General features: G+C 40.0%; 1 protein-coding gene and 1 long non-coding RNA gene across 2 annotated transcripts; one reads left to right on the top strand and one right to left on the bottom strand.

The window, feature by feature from the left end:
* Positions 1-1802: 1802 nt before the first annotated feature.
* LOC120544639 lies at positions 1803-3504 on the bottom strand. Its single transcript, XR_005636528.1, has 2 exons — positions 3346-3504; positions 1803-1892 (listed from the first exon to the last, which is right to left on the bottom strand). It is a non-coding gene; the product is annotated as an uncharacterized LOC120544639 (long non-coding RNA).
* Positions 3505-3667: 163 nt separating this feature from the next.
* Positions 3668-21178, top strand: unc119b (unc-119 homolog b (C. elegans)). Its single transcript, XM_039778534.1, has 5 exons — positions 3668-4056; positions 16795-16908; positions 17778-17877; positions 18085-18257; positions 19280-21178. The coding sequence occupies exons 1-5, from the start codon at positions 3807-3809 to the stop codon at positions 19390-19392; spliced, it is 750 nt and encodes a 249-aa protein (XP_039634468.1). The 5' UTR covers positions 3668-3806; the 3' UTR covers positions 19393-21178.
* The last annotated feature ends 1366 nt before the right edge of the window (positions 21179-22544 follow it).

Below are 22544 nucleotides of genomic sequence, written 5' to 3'. Positions count from 1 at the left end.
AATAAACATTTAGGAATGGCTTACTGAGGTCAGCACATTGCCCAGACTCTCTGTCTGTGTGAGTGCGTGTGTGTGTGTGTGTGTGTGTGTGTGTGTGTGTGTGTGTGTGTGTGTGTGTGTGTGTGTGTGTGTGTGTGTGTGTGTGTGTCCATGTTATTCCGTGATTGTTTCTACAACAGCGAGAGAGAGAGATACATGTGGACATTACAAATTATATCACAATAAGAATATTTTTGTGAGCACATTCTTGATCAAAGTGGATTTGTCCAGGTCAGAATGAGAAAAAGAACAGGCATATGTGTGTGTGTGTGTGTGTGTGTGTGTGTGTGTGTTTATGTGTGTTTCTGCTGATGATAGCAGCAGCAGCTCAGGCGTGACAAAAGGATGAGCAAACTCAGCAGGCCGATGTGAAGAGCCCACAGTGACCATATAGCCGACTCTCAGTGTGCACATGCATGCATCAACATGACAAAACCTCAGATCTTCTATACATGTTTGCCCTATACAGTCTCTCTCTCTCTCTCTCTCTCTCTCTCTCTCTCTCTCTCTCTCTCTTACACACACACACACACACACACACACACACGCACACACTTACCAGCCACACGAGCAGCCTGCATATGTAATACTAATTACAAAGAAACAAGCTAAAATTTAGAAATCTGTTTTGACGTCTGTTTGGAAAAAGCTAGCCTTAAACTTTGTGAACTTGAGAATTGAATATCTGGGTTTTGGTCAGCATATGAACTAAAACAACTACCACAGTCACCTCTTGTCTTAATTGAATGATGAATTACATACTCTGGGTCAGGGGAACCCATCGGAATAGATACAGTATAGTAACACAGCTACCCAGTAAAGGACAAACTTAAGTCAATATTAGAAAAAAAAAGTTTTGCAGTAAATGCAGGTTGCCTCTAGGGTGCAACATGTCCACATAAACCCTGAGTTTCCAGGTCTATAATGATGATAATTTAGGGAATCGTCACACTCTTTAATACCTCTCAAGCATTCTGGGGTCAATCAGTGCAGAGCCACATATAAAACATTAATATAGCTGAAAACTTTCTAAATGGCTCCTTTAAATCTCTGTCTTTGTCTTAACAAGGGCTTTGTTGTTGTGGCTGCTGTTAACTGCAGTTTCAGTTGGTTTGCCACTGTTATCATCACACACAGTGCCACTAGAGAGCTGTGCTAGATAATCATGTGTGACATATTAACCTCTCCGTTTTCAAAAATAACATTGTGCACATGCTGTCAGTTTTCAGAAAAGTGTTCATTTAAATGTACCTGCGTGTGTGTGTAAAATATATATATATATATATATATATATATATATATATATATATGCTGCCAATGCCGTCAAGAGCATGCCAAACCTGTAGGTGGCAGTGTAACAAGAATATATATATAAATATATGCTGTCAATGCCGTCAAGAGCATGCCAAACCTGTAGGTGGCAGTGTAACAAGAAGCTCAAGCCCACGTTAACCAATCAGAATCCCGAAAATAGCAACAACAGCAACAAATCACTTCCTCTCTCTTCTCTTCCTCACTTCCTCGGCTGCCTAAACCTCCGTTTGTCTCAGTTTACGTACAAACAAAGTTTTCCCAAATCTCCACTATGGCCAGAGTTTTTTAGAAAGAATTGTTTTCAGAGGTGAAAATTAATACTGTTTGGTGTCTGCTTAATCCTTAATTTTAGTGTAATGTTGTAGGTTATTGTTTTAGTTTGTTACTTTATTATTTGACATAGGCCTGTTCGGCAGGTTTTATGGGTTCATAGTGTTATGTGGGGTGGGGTGTAGATAAGCTGCTCACCAGCTTAATCAGGGAGAGTGGATGCAGGTTTGCCTCATTAGGTCCTTTCTGTAGGGAGGGGCTGGGCAATCCTAAGGAGTAGAACAATGGGTAAGATAGTTCTGCAGTAAATGACATGCTTATATATATATTATTCTTGTGGGTGCACATATATGTATAAATAGTAATATCAGCAGTAACTGATCTATCCAATTATAATAATGTTTTAAGAAACTAAGTTTTAATGTTGCTTGCTCAGGTTAGCTCACCCTATAATCACTTGTGCAGGTGGTAGGCTGAGTTAAAAGGGCTTCAGGAGAAGAAAGAAGAGACTTGGCAGGTTGCTGGTTTGTTTGTTTGCTGTTATTTTGCCTCAGTTTAATTTTTTATTTTATTTTGGTTTGAGTGTGTTTTGTTGTTGTTTTGTTAATAAAGACACAAATTGTGCACTTTAAAAACCACCTCTCCAGTCTTCAATTGTGACATGTATGCATCAACAGGAGAGACAGAAATAGGATTAGAAGCTCACACAGTTGTTTCCATTCTGCTATCTCCTCAGCTTCTACTTCTGGGTTACAATGATCTGATGTTGCCTGTTTAGGACCAACATACCAATATATGATCTTTTCTACAATGCCACAGTTATGACTGTTTCCAGCAGGAGACAACAGCTATAAATGTAAAGTCTGGAGAAAACGTAGCTAATTACAGGTGAATTCGTCAATGCAAATGAGGCTGCAGATCTTAGACTTAACATATTTGAATGGGCTAACTTGAACAAAAGCAGTGGTGGAAGAAGTATTAAAGTAACAGTCTTGCATTAAAATCTAAAGTCCTGGGATCTACCCCCTCTCCTATAGGTGGTAACATTATCAACTCAGTGCTGAGAGGTATGTTGGATTGACACTCTAAGCCAACTTGTCATGTTTTCTCTAATTTATTACACTTGATGGATGCAATAGGCTACCTGTACTTTTTGTACTTTCATTGTCTTAAAGGTCCCATGACATGGTGCTCTTTGGATGCTTTTCTATAGACCTTAGTGGTCCCCTAATACTGTATCTGAAGTCTCTTTCCCAAAATTCAGCCTTGGTGCAGAATTACAGCCACTAGAGCCAGTCCCACAATGACCTTTCCTTAGGATGTGCCATTTCTGTGTCTGTAGCTAACACCTATTGCCATTTCTAGCCACTGGGGGACCATAGGCAGGCTGGGGGAACACATATTAATGTTAAAAAATCTCATAAAGTGACATTTTCATGCCATGGGACCTTTAATTGTACTTTCTCTTTCCATTGAGATATGTGTGTTTTCTTTTGTTTCTTATGTAGGCTACTTATAATGCAGAGGGAGGGGTACTTTGACAACTTTGGTAACGCCCACCCTTGGATCCATTATCCAATAGATTTGAAATCCTCTTTAGCCAATTATCCAACTGTAGGTTGACCTAGTGTTTGCCTTTCATCTTTGTCAAATTTTCACTGTTTGCACAAAGTCTGCAAATCAGTGTTCTCTATCATCTTTTTGACAGAAAACTTCTTTTACCTCGGAAGTTGTGTCAACTGGATTGTTGCGCCTTTGTCGGTTGAAGCGCAGATCGCGCGCAGAAGCACCAGCAGCATGGCCCCCTCCCCCTCCTTGACAGCAACTGCCATCTGCAGACTCTTTTTCAATTTCAAACCCAGCTGATTTTTTCCCCCAGAGACTTCAAGTTTGACTTGACACAACCGAAATAGCGTATCTGAGAGCAGCTGCGCAGAAAAGCAGCAGACGTCACATCATCAGCCCCCTCTCCGCATATTGCGCTCAACCAACGAGAGCCGCGGGCGCTGCATGCAATCCGTCTGCGGAGACCGACTGCAGGCTCATAAAGCCCAAGCGGATTTGAATTAGGCACCGGATAACAGACAGCAACTGTGCATCCTTCGGTGAGGGAGGGGGAGAGGGAGGCAACTGTTTTGTATCTTGGAAGCTCTGGGTTAGGAGAGGGGGAGGAGGAGCGGAGAATGAGCTATTCTTGTACCAGCAGAGGCAACAGCCAGGACCCATCAACCGCTAAGAAGGCTGCCGGTAATAATCCGGGCAGAGGCACTGACAGCAGCAGTAGCGGCAGCCCGAAGCAAACGGCATCGATGAAAGTGAAGAAAGGCTGCAACTCGACCGACGTGGGGGTCCCGGGGACCATGGAGGAGGACCTGCAGGGCAGCACGGTGATCACTCCGGATGATGTTCTGGGCTTGCAGAAGATCACAGAGAGTAAGTCCACTGTCGGTTGTTGATTGACACAAAGCAGGACAAAGGTGTCGAGATGTTACAGCTCCTGTATGAGTCATGTATCACGTCTTTGCCGTTTCCCCTTCTTTATGTAATCTACATAGGCCCTATTCAAACACATGGTAATGCATCACTGGAACCCCTCTCTCCTAAATGTTAACCTGTCTGCATATGTGCTTTAAACCTCTTTTGGTGGAGTCTCAGTAGCCCTGTGACCTGTCAGCCGCCTACCAGTATTGTGTGGAGGTTAAGTTTAGCACACAGTTATGGTGGTGGGTGAGAGTGGTGCTTAAAAAAACGTGAGTGTGCAGTTGGAATAAGTGCAACCAAGCTGAAAAACAAGACTTGATGGAGCAGTTAAGGAGTCCCAAAATGCAGATGACTACGGTGGCCCTGAGAGGCCACAACACGCAACATTAAGAAAATGTACACGAATAGATCACAACACGCAACTAAAAGAAAACACACGCAACTAAAGGACAACGCGCAACTAAAAGTTGCGTGCGTTTTCGTTTAGTTGCGTGTTGTGGTTCATTTGCGTGCGTTTTCATTTAGTTGTGTGCTGTGGTTTATTTGCGTGCGTTTTCATTTAGTTGTGTGCTGTGGTTTATTTGCATGCGTTTTCTTTTAGTTGCGTGTTGTGGTTTATTTGCATGTGTTTTCTTTTAGTTGCGTGTTGTGGCCTCTCAGGGCCACCGTAGATGACCGTTAATTTGCAGTTAATTCTGAACATACATGACTTGCATTGTATCCTCTTCACTTCTTCACATGATGATTTTATTTGAGTAGAAAGGTGCAGAGTGGGGGTGCTGGGGGTCACTGAGGGTGTCATCCTGCAGCCTGTATGCTTCCTTAGCATGAGTTCACTTTAACCAGAGCAGAGACTTAAAACAGCCAGGTGCCGTGTTTGCGTGTGCTTATAATCCTACACTCGTTCTTTTGAACAGATATCTACAGTAGAGTACAGATATCTACGAACTCAGTTTAACTGTTGTTTAAATGTTATAGCTGGAGTTTGCAGTTTAATTCTGCAGTCAGGTAGCTTGATTGAAAATAACCTTATCAGGAAGGTTGTAGACACCACATCCGATAAGACTGGTATAGTATCAGTAGTTGAAGTAAGTAGCAATACCACAATGTCAAAATCTGAGTAAAAGTACAGACGTATTATCAGCAAAACATACTTAAAGTAGCAAAAGTAAAAGCATTTGTTATGCAGACAAACATATATTGTAGTGGCGAATTGTCCTCAGACTGAACAAAACAAACTAAAAACTCAAAGTCCAAAAGCCACTGAGGCACCGAAGGAGTGAATCTTAACGCAGAGATAAAAACGTTCATTGTCCAGGCAGAGATGGCATTTCTGTGAGGTTTATTAATCCAATTTCTCAGCAAACAAACATTTCATACAAAGGAGCAATGGCGTCTCTAGGCTCTGGTAAAAAACCATCATCCCTCCCCGGTGTCTACCTCCCACATACCTGTTCACCCATATTTGTAGACTTCACCTGTGGCTAAGGCTGCTTGGTACTTTCAAAACAAAAGCACTAGATGATACTGAAAATAAGCAAAATAAAATACTAATGATATAAACAAATGTATGTAGCTATATAATTCAAGCAAAAACAGAAATTAAATAAATTAATATTTAACTATTAAATATAACAAACGATGGCTATGGCTCTAACAATAACAAAACAATGAATAGCTCCAACATATATTACATTATTTCACAGGGCTCCAGACTAACATTTTGCCTTGGTTGCACTGGTGCACCTAACTTTTTTTATTTAGGTGCACCAGCACAAAATTTAGGTGCACCCATATTTTTCCTCGCATCACCATTAGCACTGAATGGCGATACATGATCTATAGCTCTGTATTTTTTTTAGAAAGTGGGCTAAATGTTCAGTTTTAAGTCAAAGCCACTTTTCACAAGCTCTTTTATTAAAACAGATTGTGATTAAAATAAAATGCAAAGACAAGGTTTCCTTTACCAGTTTGAAAATATACAGCTGCAACACATGTAAATGAAAGTTATCTGAAATAAATAGCCTAGGAGATATCTATCTATCTATCTATCTATCTATCTATCTATCTATCTATCTCTCTTTGAGAAAGCTCAAACTTGTTTTCAACAACAATAACCGACTAAATTAACTAAAAAACTAAAAACCGATTAAAAGAGGACACCCGGATAGCTCAGTTGGTAAATATAGAGGTTCGACTCCGACCTGCGGCCCTTTCCTACAGGTCATTCCCCCCTCTCTCTCCCCTGCGCGGAGGAGAGATTCAATCACAGTCACGGCTTTACAGAAGGAATGGGTCATGTAACGCAACATTAAACATATCGATATAAACAACATTGCTTCGTTTGTGGAGAGGCAGTGGATGTAAGGACGTTAGGTGCACCGTTGCGACCTAGGAAAAATCTTAGTCGCACCCTTACAAATTTTGGTTGCATTTGCGACCAAATTGGTCGCACACTAGAGCCCTGTTTCATTATTGTTACTTATTCATTAGTCTTGTATTGCCAGACCTATCTCCACAGCGCTGTGGAGTAAGGTCTGTCTCCTCCACACACACATTCTAGGATAGGAGAAAAAAAACACTGGGTTGTTTGCATTTCTTTTTTTGCAAACCCAAGTTCAGGATGCAGCAACTGTGTCAGGCAATTAGCCTGATGAAGGTCTAAGACCGAAATGTTGTATTTTCTAAAATACTAAAGACCTCTCTTGCCACTTGACTTGAGCCATTTTGATTACCACAATTACTGTTGAAAAGAGCTTGAAATGGCTAATTTAAATTTGTGTATTCATCATGTCACAGTATATAAAGCTGCTGATTACTTCATGCTGTTTTTAATTAAGGCACACCCCTAAATCTCAAACAGGCCTCTTATAGAGAAACACGTGGAGAGGTGGCAGCCAATAAACTCTTATGTGCACAAGAACACCTACATCTATCACCAACTCAGGTCTTAAACCAGTAGTTAGCTAACAGGTGGCCAGCAGGGCATTTGACTATTTAAAGGCCAGTATAATGCCTTACTTAACTCACAACACTGTTCCATTGGCCGTTACGATACATACCGAGTGTGATAACATGCAAACACTCTTGGAGTCGGATTTTCTCCCAGCTTTAGTTCTACATGTACCGCTGGTCTTTTTACTCTCTTGTAATTAGTCCTACAGCAAAGATACCTACACTTAAATCATATTTTATCTTATCCTTTTCCTCTTTGCCTTATTGCTATTACTTTTTTTTATAAATAGCTCAGGATAATACAGGATGTTTATGTTGTGATGAGGAATGAGGAACTTTGCTCATCCAGTCCATAATCACAGCTTACTGAGAAGAGGAAGAGCTCTGGGAACATCCTCTGGCTCAGCTTGTTCCTTCCCTCTGATGGTCACCGTACTCTGATGGTTTCTTTAATTGTCTAGCTGTATTTTGACACATCTTTGTGTATTTATCTGTACGTCTGTTGTTTGGTGATCCCTATGGTTGAGTCTATGCAGTGGATTGTTATCCAGCTTCACAGCGACGGACAACACAAAATGATTCTGTCTCCCACACTCGATCCTGTTATGGTCTTGGAAACTCTCACTTTCCTATCTCGCAGCGTCATCGCTGGAGACAAGAGGAGGCATGTGTGAATCACCACAGCAACATGGATACATGCTTGAATCACTACGGCAACGTGAAGCATCTCCCTGTGGTTACAGCCAGTGGAGCGTGCGTCTCTGTTCTCCCACACACTTCATTCTCTACTTTCCTCACTTTCTTTCTTCTCCTCTGTGCCCCTGTTTAACAGTATAGTTGTGCTGTCACTTGACGGATTACATAGACAGAAATGGACATATGTACACACACACTCACGCTTGCTTGACACCGTTTGTGGTGTTCGAACAAAGCAGGAAACAACATGAAGCCCTTCTGTTGCTTTCTCAAGTGGCTAAAATTGATTCCCTCTCTAAGTGACATGATTCACAATTGACAGCTTAGCACAGCTCAGCCAGACTTAACAACAGTTCACCGTCAAAAAGCTGCTTGGAGCACAGAAGAGGAAACTTTGTGTTGGATAAATTCTCAGAAAAAAAATCTCAAAAGTGACTTTCAAATAGCATAAAGTTTGTGAGCTGCATCTTTAAGGGATGCAACAATTATTGTCAGAATGATTATACTTTCAGATTAATCAATTGTTTTGTTTTCAAGCTGAAATGATTAGTTTACTAACCATTTTGATAACTGATTAGTTATTTTGCAAATGGCAAAAGTCTTCTGATTCCAGTTTCTCAAATAAGAGGATTTGATGCTTTTTTAAATCAAATTAGAAATGTAATATCTCTGGATTTTGGGCTTTTGGTCAATCAAAACAATTGAAGACATAACCTTTAGCTATGCGATGTCTCATCGACTAAACGATTTATGTATATTACAAGATAATGAGCAAAATTATTGTTAGTTACAGCCTTAATTTTGATTATTAAATGCCCAAAGCTGAAAAATGTCCATCACAACTCACATTTCTTTGTCTTACATTTTAATAAATCGAATATTTTGGTGTCTTGGACCATTGGTCTAGTCAGATTAAATTGATAAATTGTCCCGACATGGGGAAATACTGGTTGAGGAGGACTGTATTATGTATTTTCTATATCTGGACAACTTGTAATGCATCATTGTACTTATACCTCAGCCGGTTTTCTAGCGGTGTTATCCAGTCAGAGGTGTTCCGATGTATCGTTTTAACAGACACCTTCCAGCCAATTAGGAAGAAGTATATTCTGTAGCCACAGTATATGTTTTAACGTTGCATTACTGCTGTTGAGAGTTTCTGAAATGGGTGACATGAAATTTAGCTCATGGCTAGAACTTTGGTCAGTGTTGAGCTAAATTCAGTCTAAAAACAATTATATTCATGAACATCACTGATGCAGTTTCTGAGTGACAAAAGCACTCATACGTGCATAACTGGTTCATACTGAACCGGCCTGTGGAACTGCGAGGTCTTCAGTGTGAAAGCAAAATAACCAAGTGATTATCTGTGAGAATAAATTCTAATTTTCAACCCACGAGGTCTGTTAAGCACCCAGAGCTCAAATAACCCACTTAGGCCTGCACTCATTTTTGGCTTGTACTATTTTAGTAGTGTGCTAGTGTAGATCTGATGCAGTTAAATGCTCCATATTGTGTCGTTAAAATTGGGTAGCTGGTGATAAAACAAGGTCAACTTTATTTGCTCGTCAAAATCGTTATGAGATGATACAGATGGGTCATGTAATTGGGGAAGGCCCATCACAGATATTGTCTACAACTGAGAGCGTGTCAGAGGCTGCTTTTTGGCCAAATGTGAAATGTTTGCAATGAACCTCCATCAAACCAAACTCAGGTTCTCTTCCTTACCTGGTCTTTTTTTTAATTATTATTTAAAAAAAACACCATATTTTTGTTGTACTGCACATTGCCGCAGATCCTCTTTTCACCCTGTGTGTTCAGGTCTCTGTTTTAGCTACAGAGTGAGGCATCGCACTTCTATCCCATCTTTGTTGGGAGGCGCACATGCGCAGTAGCTAGGTAAGGATCACATCAGCTAGCGGTTTGTTTCTACAACTTCAGTTAGTACAAGGCAGGATTAGCTGGGAGACTTATTCTAAACAAGGGCACACTTCTAACTTTGCATGGAATACCTGCAGAACAGGGACATGTGAGTAGTTATTTTGTAGATCACATGTGTCAAACCTCAAGGCCCGGGGGCCAAATCCGGCCCCTTGCAGATTTAGGTCCCGGCCCGTATATAAATTTGGGTTCACAATAAATTTTGGCCCACCTAGTTGTGCGCCAAACCACAAACACAGGAAAGTGTTTTTTAAAACTGCAATTATATGACATTCAAAGCAGAATATGGCAGATTTGCTGACTCTGAGACTCAGAAATCCCCCCCCAGAAGCAGAGAGAGTTTTTATATTCAGGCTGTGAAACAGGTTGTTGTTGTTGTTGTTGTTGTTGTTGTTGTTAAAAAAAAAAAAAGATCATTGTTTTGCTTAATTTGCTAAATTCTATGACGGCTAAGGAACTCTTTTGATGACTTTTGTGGGGCTTCATGTCTACAGAAATGCGACAAAAAGCGTACAAAAATGTCGGGAAAAGCAACAAATTTACAAAAAGGTGACAAATGTGTCTGAGAAAGGCACAAAAAAGTCAGAACGAAAACAGCAAAAAATGAGGAAAAAAGCTAACAAAATGTTTTTTTTTTTAAAAGTGACACGCAGTAACAAAAGCATGTCAAACTCTACATGTCTGGCCCTTGGTGTGATTCTCTTTTTTTCCAGTGTGGCCCTTAGTGAAAATGAGTTTGACACCCCTGTTGTAGATTAAGGTTAACTAGTGTGTGTTGTCATAGGCGCCGATTTACGTTTTCCTCCGTGGGTGCTCACGGGCGCACGCTCTCTTAAAAAAAATAAAAATAAATGTTGTCAAAAAAATTTTGCATTTCAGAACCTTAGGAAATGGACAGCGTCCGACACGAACACACACACCTATTAACTCAATAATAAAGCCGTAAAGTAGGCTATCCTTCAACTCAGGACAGCGCCACTTCTCACAAATACAGATAGGATTGGAGATGAGAAGTTTAACTGCCACGTAACTGTGATCAGCTTTGTAGGAAATGAAGAATCAACGCCACCTGTCTAGTAGCTTAGGCCTAAACATGAATTAGTGGGCCTGGCTATCGAAACGAACTGGATTAACAGAGATTCATTCTATCAGACCTTAAAAAACAAGTTGCATAACCAGAGAAGAGGTAAAACACGGGTAAATATTGGAGATGCATCATGCACTAAGTGGGGGGATGGAGGGGTGTCACTAAAAGAGGCGTTTTCATCCGAGAGACACTGTTATTGGTGGATAGGATATGGAGCAGGGGACTGACAGCGACATAACCAATCACACTATGGCAGACGCTCCACTTAGCACCAACTGCAATGTTTAATTTTAAATGAATGTAGCCTACTGGCAGTCTGGCACACGTGGGTGCTCAGTATTTTCCGTAGGTGCTCAGGCTCCGGAGCACCTATGCGGAGCACCCATGTTATCGGTGCCTATGTGTGTTGTAGCAGTGTTTTGCCATTGAGAACGAGCTAGCATGCTACGGTTAGCCACCTCGTCTCGGCTCCTGCCGTAGAAAGCCCTGTCGATTTTGAACAGCTCACCCGGAGACTGAAGTTAGGAATCATTCAGAAACCCGTATCTCGCTCAAAACCGCATGGATGTTTTTTTTTTTTTTTTACAAGTTTGTATGCGTGTGGAAGCACCAGAGACACAAAATAACACCCCAAATCTCAGAAAAAAGGGATTTATTTTTTTTCTTCATAATATGGGCACTTTAAACTGTCTCACATTTTAAAGCCATCCCCATTTTTACCTAAGCACTGTTGCCATGATCCTGTGGTCATCAGCAGGCAAATTCAGGTCAGTTACTGTACGTACACACCGCCGCCGACTTGAGCTGCAAAGAAGCTCTGGCCGCCCTGTCAAGGACGCTTGTCAAAAAGTACGGGGAAGCTTATTGACGCTTTAACCACTCTGACGTGTTCAACACACGATTGAAGAAAAAGCACAAGCAGCCGCTGCACGGCCAATCCATTGACACTAGAAACCTTTTTATAAATTACATATATAATGACAGAATTTGTATTGTTTGTTGGTCGCAGCAGTGTCTGTTAGCAGTTAGCTCGCTCGTTAGCCGCTGAACCGCAGCAGAATCATGAACAGAATGCTGGCAGGCGGAGCAGCCGCCAGCTGTTGACCCATGCAGGACTTCACTGCGAGTCGACTGTTTAGAGACGAGGTGACCGGCAGGTAACGTTAATTGGTCCCTATACGCAAACAACGTCATATCATAAATGATAGGGAACCCAGCAACGGCGATTATGAGCTTTTCCTCCATTTTCACTGAACTAATGTTTTGGTAGGAACGAAAGTTTACATCGTATGTTTCTCCAGAATCAGCCAGCGCGAAGGACGTCTATATTCCAATTGGTTGCTGGCGGTTGCCGCTGAACCGCGTCATAGCTCATTGCCATAAAGTTGACCAAAGTTCAACTTTCTGATTGATGCTCTGGTCGCTCAAAACGCCCAAATGTGATGCCGACAGATTTGCCGCTCCTTGCAGCTGAGAGAAGCCAGCTTCCATTGAAAATGACTTCCAGTAACTTTAGAAGCTCAAGTCGGCGGCGGTGTGTACGTACGGTTAGACAGGGACGAGGTGTGTCGCTCCTCTACACCATAATGCTATCAAACAAACTTCATCGCAGTTCAGAGTGCTTAGTGGAGGAGATTGTTACACATCAAGTCTCTTTCTTTATATTGAAGGTCCAGTAGGTAAGACTTATAAAACTTACTTTCTGTCATATTTGCTGAAACTAACCTTATGTTCGAGTAGCACTACATGAAGCAGGTAATTTAAAAGAAAATCCGGCTCCTCTGGCACCACCTACAGCCTGTAGTGCGCTTTGCAAAAATCCACAGCTCCCTGTTCAGATGCACCAATCAGGTCTAACTGTGTGTCAATCACTTTGGGCAATCACTTTAATCATTCTCCCTTGTGGGGGGAGGGGCTTAGGAGAACGTTTTGGGCTTTAGCAGAAAAGGGGGAGGAGGAACTGAGAAGTTGTCGATGTTCACATTTTTTGGCTAAGTCCTGGATCTTCTCAATCCTACCTACAGCACCTTTTAAGCTGAATTTGAGAAAACAAACCATTTTATTGAAACCAGGCAGTCAAACTGTAGGGAGTAATTTAGCTATCCCAGTTTTATCTGCTGCTCCCTCCCCTCGCTGCTTTATCTCTACCTCCTCCCTCCAGTGACTAGTTGGATTTTCCTTCATACAAGAAACTAAACAGTTTTTTTGTTTTTATCCAATGTGAGCTGTGTTGGGCCTAGGTGCCTTTCTCCTCCCACAGTAGATCACCTCTTTATGACGGATTTCCAAGTTGTAATCTTGCACAAACAGAGCCCACCGCATGAGTCGCTGGTTGTGGTTATGCATGCAGTACAGAAAAACAAGTGAGTTATGATCAGTGAAGGTTACAACTTAGAAATTGCAAAAGTATGGCCCTGTTGATATTTTTATCATACTGTTTTACTGTAATATCCTGCAAGTATTAGCAGATGGTGACCATATTCCATATTCTGTAGAGCTCAGCTGATGCTGGATTTACTTGTCTTCAGGAGATACTGTAAATACTGCAGAAATCTGTTTTTTATCATTAAACACATTCGTACTTAAAATACTTTGGATGTTTTAAAAAAAAGTAAGTTAGACAGTTAGAGAGAATCAAATATACATTACACTTTGATTAGCCAATGCAGCAAAAACATAGCTCAGCAATATATTAGTGGCTCTAATTGTCTGTTTTTTAGGTTACTCTAAAAATTGTACACTAAATATCAATATGTGGATGTGTTAAACAGCATCCTATGTGTAGAATAGAATGTGAATCAGCTTTATTGGCCAGGTTTGCGCAAACAAACGAGGAATTTGACTCTGGTTAATCTTTGCTCTGAAAGTACAACACTCACTAAACATATAAGAATAAAAACAGAAAGGACATTAAGAAATATAACTAAGTGCAAAATAACAATACAATAGAATTTAGAAATGTACAAATAATATACAAAAACAATTGAAGAGAGGGAAGGAATAGTGCAATATGAGTATATAAACTAATGCAAACAATAATTACAGTATCATTTGAAATACATTGGGGATACTAACTGGATAAATATATTTACTACAAACACCTTAGGTTTTGTGAGATGAAGTGAGAGCATGCAAACACATTGCAAACAACTCTTTGACCTCATGGTACTTCATTAGGAGGCTCAAAGGTAACTCTTAGCACTTGGTTAGCAAATTGACACCAGCTGTGGTTCAGTGTAATATACACGTGCATATGAACACACACTAAATGCAGAACTGTTATTACGACTCCTTGCGGCCATAAATGTTGTATGTTATTCATTCAAACGATGTGGCTGCTGAGGGTGTTTGTTTGTTTTGTGTATGTGTGTATGGAGGCTGTGTGAATCTTCATGTGTTGTACAGCAGTGTGATCAGCGCCGACCTTAGCATTCAGACTGACAGAGGAGCAAAGGCATCAGAGTGTCACAAGGAATCAGATCAGCTCTGTCAGGAACACTCAGCTCGTACAGTAAACTGAGTTGACAACACGCTGTGACTTCGGGTTATGGTTCTGTGCTTTGGCATAAATATATAAACATGAGAAATAACATGCAGGGAGTATTGTAGATAATCCTCCAGGGGGTGTTAATGTAGAAATAAACACCATTCAAGAAGCAAAAAGGCTCCAGTTTGGTAACACTGTAAGTAAATGTCTAAAAACACTTTCATCCTAATTGGTCCTGACCTACATATTATCTCATTTACATTTTACGCTTGGCAACACTGGTGAACTACTACTAATCGTTGAAATGATATCCAATCATTTCCCTCATTTTGGCTGCTGGAGAACAGCACATTGCATGCGGTTTGATTAGGGTGTTGCTGTATTTATAAACTTCATTTAATTATAACAATTAATTTGTGTGATCAAAATAATCATTCTTTTCACTCACATTGAAGCCATCATTTTATGTCCTTGTGTAAATTATCTTTTTAGTCTAGTGAAGCCGTTTTGTAAATGAATTGTTGAACATGTTTCTGACGTTTAGTAATAATTGAGATATCACTGATATCAATGATCGTTTACAGGTGCAAGTCAAGATTTAATGATGCAGGGGCGATCAATAGCCACAGCCATCTGTAATTGTCGGTTGCCAGGTGTGTTGCATCAGCAGTTAATTTCAAGTCAGACCTTTTCCCCTCAAGTGTGATGTCAGTCGGTTCCTACACACATCCTTATCTGCCAAACTGAAAGACATAACTACATGCACTGTTGCACTGGCCCCTCAAGGAAAAACCTTATTTATCGTTTTTAGAGATATACAAAATTGAGTTACTGACTTAATCAATTTAGCAAAATACTTTATATTGTAGTAGAAATAGGAAAAGCAGACCTGCATGAGATTCACAGTTGGGATCTGATAGCAACATCTTGATATTGTCATGTTTTTTTTGGGCTGAAAGCTGTCAACGTGTCAAAGAACAGCTGGTGGGTTGATTAGCCGATCAGAGCTGCCATCGTTGGCGATTAAATGATCCCTCACTGTACCGATAGACGTCCATGTCTCCACTGCTGTTACTGTTGGTCTTTGAGCAGACAGATGTGGTCGGCTGTCAGCGGACACACTGTGTGTCTGTGTGACAAACACAGATCTGTTGACGTGTAATCACTCACATTTACTGACTCTCTGCTTCTCTCGAGGCTGCTCAAACCTGCAGTGATCCACTCTGAAATCCCTGAAACAACGTTATCCCAAATGTATTAATTTATTTTTAATCTGTGTGAGCTTTTTGGCTGCTGGTGTGAGGCAAAGGAGGGAGCAGGCCTCGGTGGAGATGATGGAGAGAGATGTTGCAGTTACAACTGCCAGCCTGCAGTAGCATCGGATCAGGCAGGAAGCAGAAAGTGTCTGTTGTGCCAGGGAATGCTAATAAGCAGTGACACTGCCTGGTGAGGGCAGGAAGGATTAGAGGAATAAAAATAACGTGTGTGTGTGTGTGTGTGTGTGTGTGTGTGTGTGTGTGTGTGTGTGTGTGTGTGTGTGTGTGTGTGTGTGTGTGTGTGTGTGTGTGTGTGTGTGTGTGTGTGTGCGCATTTTTACATTACAATTCATGTCAAAAATGTACTTCAAATGGTCACAGGGAGCTGTCAAAAAGTGAAACTGATTTAAAATGGGATTGAATTTATGTTATATGAATATATTGTTCATTCATTGTTTTGTTGTTCAAGTTTTTGGGTAGGTCAAGTTTGGAGCGCAGGTTTCAATATAGCCACTTAGAATTTCTTTTCTAGTTCTCTGTGTTGCTTTTGTTCGTGGAGAGGTTTGAATGAAAAGCAGCTCTTGAGATTACAGCTTCCTGACAACAGCGCAACTAGTGTTTGTTACTGTAAGAGAATAATTTCTTTGTTTGCAGAGATTAACGTTAAAACAACATAACTAGTATTTATTTTCAGTCATAATTTCAATCTAATATATTTGCTAATTATATTCATTAATAAAGAAAATGAATAAACATATTTAATAGCTGCAAACAAGATTTTTAATAATAAAGTAACTGATCCTCTTGGGGCGGGAATTTGTTTAAAAATCCTCGTTCGTGGTGTCGATACGATACCTGAGTTTCAGAGCCAAGAACATTTTTGTTACCTTTTAACATGTTTTAAACCTTTTATTAGTTACCAAAAGTGCTCTGTGCATCACTGTTACAATAAGCGTTGCCTATATGAAACATAATCTAAATCAGGAAATATCTGATCAAAGAATGTTTTCAAAAAAGTCTTCAAATCTCTTTCGATCCCAACCATCACCCTCTGCTATGAACACATTTCGCTCTCAAAGTATTGAGGTTCAATACTGAGGCCTACTGCTTTCCTCTTATCTGATTTATTGATCAGGGAATGAATGTAGGCTACTTGATGTGTTTTTATAAAAAGTATTTGTGTCTAATCTGTAACTCATCATCATCCCAATTTTTTCTCTCTCCCTCTCCCTCTCCCTCCCTCCCTCCCTCTCCCCCCCCATTCTCAGATTATCTTTGCAGCTCGGACGAAAACATTTACAACATTGACTTCACCAGGTTCAAGATCAGAGATATGGAAACCGCCACAGTGCTGTTTGAAATCACCAAACCTCCATCCATAGGTGAGTCAATTGAGATGGATTTCTTTCACTTAACCTTTTATTATACCATGAAAATATATGTAAAATAAGTATTATAATAATTAGTAAACAACATTATACATACCTGCAAACTAGTAGCTTTTCGGGCGAAAATCGCCATTTTGAATGGGGCAAATGTCATCCGCATGAATCGAATAGATCCGAAGAGTTTTTATTTTGGGGGGGGTACATATTATACTTTCCCATAAACGAGAGTTTCAAAACCTACTGCGGTCTTCTTCACAATAACACATTCATTTGGCAATCACTGACATTAGTTTTGAGGTAAGTGCTGTTATCTGCCAACAACAGAATTGTTTTCTCTAACGTTGTTGTTAACATGACTGTTAACCGATAACCGAGACTCTGTGCTAATAGCAATGCGAATTTCGGTGCCACTTTATGCCTGCACTTCTCTCTGATGCTCCGAAACGGACGTTAGAGGCATCCAAAAAATCGCTGCATGTCACGCAAGTAAACACTACACTTGGCACCAGGTAATGTTAGCCTACCGTTAGCTAGCAGCTGGAGTAAACACGTTTTCTTTTTGTTTTTTTTTAACACGTGTCCCCTTTTTCAGCCCTTATGAGTTTGCAGGTATGATTATCAAACTGCCTCATACATGCAGGCTGCACACATCCACTAAACAAACCCAGTACCTTCCCACCACAAATCTTTTTTTTTTTTTTTGTCGCAAACATGAAGTGGAATATAAACCTAGTACTTTCATGGTAAATTGAATTTTGGGTTGTTTAATATTCTTTGTAGTAACATGTTTGTTTTCAGTCAACCATATTCAGGCCAGGGAAAATGTTTTGTTATATTCTGTTTCCGTTCCACACAAACATTAGACAAAGCAGGAGAGAAGAGGGATGTTGACCCAAACGCCGGCCGATTTGTCCGTTACCAGTTCACCCCCGCTTTTCTCAGACTGCGACAAGTTGGAGCTACGTAAGTCAAAACGTGTTGATCTTTATTTACACGGATGTGTCCTCTCTTTCTCTCTCTCTCTCTCTCTCTCTCTCTCTCTCTCTCTCTCTCTCTCTCTCTCTCTCTCTCTCTCTCTCTCTCTCTCTCTCTCTCTCTCTCTCTGTTTTACTGTCTCGGATTTCTCTGTATCAATCACCTTTTTCTGTCTGTCTGTCTTCGTTCCTCCAGCGTTGAGTTCACGGTCGGGGACAAGCCGATAGAAAACTTCAGGATGATCGAGAGACATTATTTTAGAGAGAAGTTGCTCAAGAGTTTTGACTTTGAGTTTGGCTTCTGCATGCCCAGCAGCAAGAACACCTGTGAACACATCTACGAATTCCCACCTCTGTCTGAGGACATCAGTAAGTAGGCCTATATGTTTTTGTGTGTTTGCTTTGCAGCTGACTTGGCACAAATACTAGATTATTAAAACAGTTGTCGATTGGTTTTCTGTTGATTGAGTAAACGATTAATTGCACACTTGTTTGGGCTCACAAGAGCAGTTCAACCAAAGAGTCATCTTTTCTTCTCGGATTGTTTTTTTTTTTTGAAGGATTTGTTTAGTGTCCTAAAGAGGTGATAGTGTCCAGTGTATTTCACGAGAAACAAGTCTACAGCTAGGGTTGGGTGCCGAAACCCGGTTCCACCATGGAACCGGTTCCTACGCAACTCATAGGAATCGGACCGGATTAGAACGCAAATTTCAGTTCCTCATTTCGGTTCCGCTTAATGTGTCGACTGAAATATTTTTCCCTCTGTCGCTCTGAAACGGATGTAAAAATATCACACTTTCTCTGTAGTCCGTACCGTTAGCTAGCTACCATCAATGTAGGCTACTTTTAAAATTTCATATTTCCCTTTGGGCTCACCAAAACGGACGTAAAAGCATATTAACCCTATCCCTTCTAGCATCTTTGTGATGTTGTACTTAGGCACAGCGGTGCTTTGAGTTTAATGTTCACATCAGCATGCTAACATGCTCACAATAACAAGGCTAACATGCTGATGATAAGCAGGTATAATGTTTACCATGTTCACCATCTTAGTTTAGCTTGTTAGCATGCTAACATTTGCTAATTAGCACTAATACAAAGTACAGCTGAGGCTGACGGGAATCACATTCGTTTTTCCTGTGGGGGACATAAATGTCTATACTAAATTCAATGGCAATCCGTCCTAAAGCTGAGTCATTTCATTTAAAACCCCAAATGTCAACCTCATGGTGGTGCTAGAGGAAAAGTCAGCCATGCTGCTAGCATAGCTAAAAACATGTGTGTTATTCCTTTTTATCCTTTTAATCATCTTGGGACCCCTTGGGGGGGCACAAGCCCTAGGTTGGGAACCAGTGCTCTAACAGCAGTGATGTTTTTGTGTCTGCTCACAGTCAGAGAGATGGTCCTGCACCCGTATGAGACACAGTCTGACAGCTTCTACTTTGTGGACAATAAGCTGGTGATGCACAACAAGGCGGACTACTCTTACAACGGCGGGACATAGAGACGACACGCTGACACGAGAGACAGGTGGATGTACGGACTGACCTAAGAGACGATCGGAGTACACTGGTGGAGTAAACATCCTGTCAATCCAGTATGTCTCTCTCTGTTTATTTATCTCCTCCTCTGTCTTTCTTCCGCTGAGAGAGCCATCCAGAAAGAGAGAGAGAGTGTGTGTGTGTGTGTGTGTGTGTGTGTGTGTGTGTGTGTGTGTGTGTGTGTGTGTGTGTGTGTGTGTGTGTGTGTGTGTGTGTGTGTGTGTGTGTGTGTGTGTGTGTGTGTGTGTGTGTGTGTGTGTGTGTGCTGTTACAAAGTGTATTTGTGACATGATAAACCAGCAAGTAAGCAACTTTTTAGGAAATATCAGATGGTTTTTCGCTCTCAAAAAAAGAAAAAACTCTATCTTCAAATATTCATAAAAAATATTTTTTTCATTCCTGTACATGTTAGTGTTTAGGAACAAACATTGCATCTAAAAATGTGTGTTTTTAGGACTTAAGTCAAAGTTTTTGGGGAAATTTATTTCTCCGATTCAATGAGTGAGTATGTGTGTTTGTGTACTTTGTATGACTGTCTGTCTGAAGCACTTATAGTCTGACAAAAAAAATACAAATATTTAAACAATAATGTGGTCATCTGGTGTGCAGAGGTCGAATAGATTTCCAAAACATGTTAGCACATTTATCTACACAGTAAGCAGTAGTTGGTTCATCAGACGTGTTTACTGTTTTCGTCTCCCTTTGTTCCTTATTTATTTTCTTGAATCATGTGACGATAGGCGATAAAGAAGTTGTTAAAACCTTTTGTTAAGTTGTGTGTCCAAGTTTAAAGTTTTTGCTGTTTGGAAACTTTTCAAAATGAGAGAAGAAAAGGAAAACTTGCATTTGTAAATGTTGATATTTTTCAGTCAGATCTGTGTTGCAAAAAGGAAGATTTGAGGTAATGTAGCAGAAATCACCCTTAAATGTTATATACTTTTGTTTGTACAAGTATGTGATCTAAATTTTGTTTCTGTGGCAGTCCTTCTCATGTCATTTATGTCCATATGTTGTTTCTCTGTTATCTGATTGCTGCTATCTGATCGCTCATTTCTGTCTCATTGTTTTCAGAAACATTCCGGTGAGTTAGGACCTGAGTGTGTTGATCTCTTGTTATTTGAGGGCATTTATTACACAGGGAATCGGTAACTGATCTGTCTTAGGACAACTCTAAATTGTAATATGCACACTTTGCTTCCTCTCTCTGTGCTGAGACACAACCTGACCCAAATAGTATCCAAAAATCTACCTTTTTTTCAAAATATCTGCATATAATGTGTGATTTGAATCACTTTATAGTCAGTTTAGTGATCCTACTTAAATTGCCGTAAACTCCAACCGCTTGTTGCAGAAAGTGTGTTCAAACGAACGCTGCAAATGATTTGCAAATACTGGTTTAGCCAGGTCTATGAAGAGATGCAGCCAGTTTAAAGGATATTACTTAAATGCAGCTGTTGTGTTCAGATCAACACAAGACAAGGGTGGAAACTGATTTAGATTGTCATTAGCTTAAAGTGATTAAAATCCAGGAGACTTTTTGGGGGCCTATTGTGAGTTACACGTACAGCAAATAAAGTAGCAAATCTGCTGACTGACTTGAATTATATGTCATAAAATGTAACATAGATATGTAGAACACATTTGTTTATGACCAATCGTGACTCGTGTACAAATTATTTTGAACTCGTGTAAAGTTTTTGACGATTCAAATGTTGGTCAAAATAAAGATTTACGGGATTTTTTTTGAAATATCAGTGTCTTGACTCTTAATATTGTGAATGACAGAGTTCACACTGTTCGTATGATGATGCTTTATTTTCAGAATACAAAGGGCTACATAAATGTGGAAAAAAAAAACACTGCTGGGACGTCCTGTCACTCCTCTACATGTTCAGTTTATTACATTTACCTGCAATAACCACAGGCATACTGACCTTCACTACAATTGTATCCTGTTGGCAGTCCCTTATCTCAAAGTTATTCTTCAACCAGCCTTTTCATCTGTACTCACTTGTGCAAGTGTGCACAGTATTAGTAACCCCTTCCTGCTATTGAGTTGTGCGCGCTGCTTTCTGTGTTTTAACTTCCTCAATACTAAAGAATGTTTTTCAGTGTCACCTGCACTTTGTGTACATGTTGGCCTAATTACTGGAATGGATTTGTTAGATAAGATTGATGCCGCTCTCATGTTTGTCCCTTTAGTGTGAAGCTGGAGTGAGGAGATGGTTAACTTAGCTTAGCATAAGACCCATAACGCAGCTGAAGGTAAACAAAATTGACTAGCAGCACCTCTAATGCTCACTAAGTAATACGTTATATCTTGTTTATTCCGTACAAAAACTAAAACGGCAAATTTTGGTTTACACCCCTGTTTTTGTATGGATAAAACAAACCACATTACATGTTAATTAGTGAGTTTTAGAGGTGCTGGTAGGGTTTTTCTTTTTCTTTTTTACCTTCTGACAAAGCTAAGCTAACCAGCTGTGGCTGTAGTTTCACATTTACCATACAACAGTGTGGTATCAATCTTCTCTCTGCAAGAAAACAAATAGCGTATTTCCCAAAATGTCAAACTATTCCTTTAGTTGCTTTTTAGAGCATATTTCAAATTTAAGATTAAAAATTACAAATCACCAAAAGTTAACAAATGTAAATTAAATGCTCGTTCAAAGTAAAAACAGTGCGACAAAAACACTGATACAAAATAAAAGGTACAACAAAAAAAACAAAGACTTAAGGTCCAACAAAAGGACCATAGTAATAAGTTAAATCAACTGATACAATTAATTCAATTTCAGCTCATTTACACATTGTAAACATCACACTGTTGTGTACTTCATCTTTGCATCATTTGTGAGTGATAAATAGATCAATAACATGCCGTCACATTCAGGGAAATGTGTACAAGGAAATTACCTCAGTTTTTATCTAATGAACACTTTTTTTCTTTTTCTTTTTTCACTGGAATGACACAAGGAAGTACTGAACAATACCAGACAGTCTGTCCAATAATAGAGCTCATAGTCTGATAGCGTGTTAAGTTTATAGCAGTTTTGGTTGTAAATCAATCAGGTTTTTTTTCCAAAGGTCTTCCAAGGTTTTATAGTCATACAGG

Source organism: Perca fluviatilis, chromosome 16, assembly GCF_010015445.1.
Source record: "Perca fluviatilis chromosome 16, GENO_Pfluv_1.0, whole genome shotgun sequence".
NCBI classification, from domain to species: domain Eukaryota; kingdom Metazoa; phylum Chordata; class Actinopteri; order Perciformes; family Percidae; genus Perca; species Perca fluviatilis.
This window is presented reverse-complemented; position numbering and strand designations above follow the sequence as displayed.

What these genes read in the sequence shown, in the direction of transcription:
- unc119b (XM_039778534.1), top strand. Translation starts at nt 3,807, where the DNA reads ATGAGCTATTCTTGTACCAGCAGAGGCAACAGCCAGGACCCATCAACC. An exon ending in CTTGCAGAAGATCACAGAGA is followed by an intron (nt 4,057 to 16,794) that starts GTAAGTCCACTG and finishes CCCCATTCTCAG; the next exon opens with ATTATCTTTGCAGCTCGGAC. An exon ending in CACCAAACCTCCATCCATAG is followed by an intron (nt 16,909 to 17,777) that starts GTGAGTCAATTG and finishes CACAAACATTAG; the next exon opens with ACAAAGCAGGAGAGAAGAGG.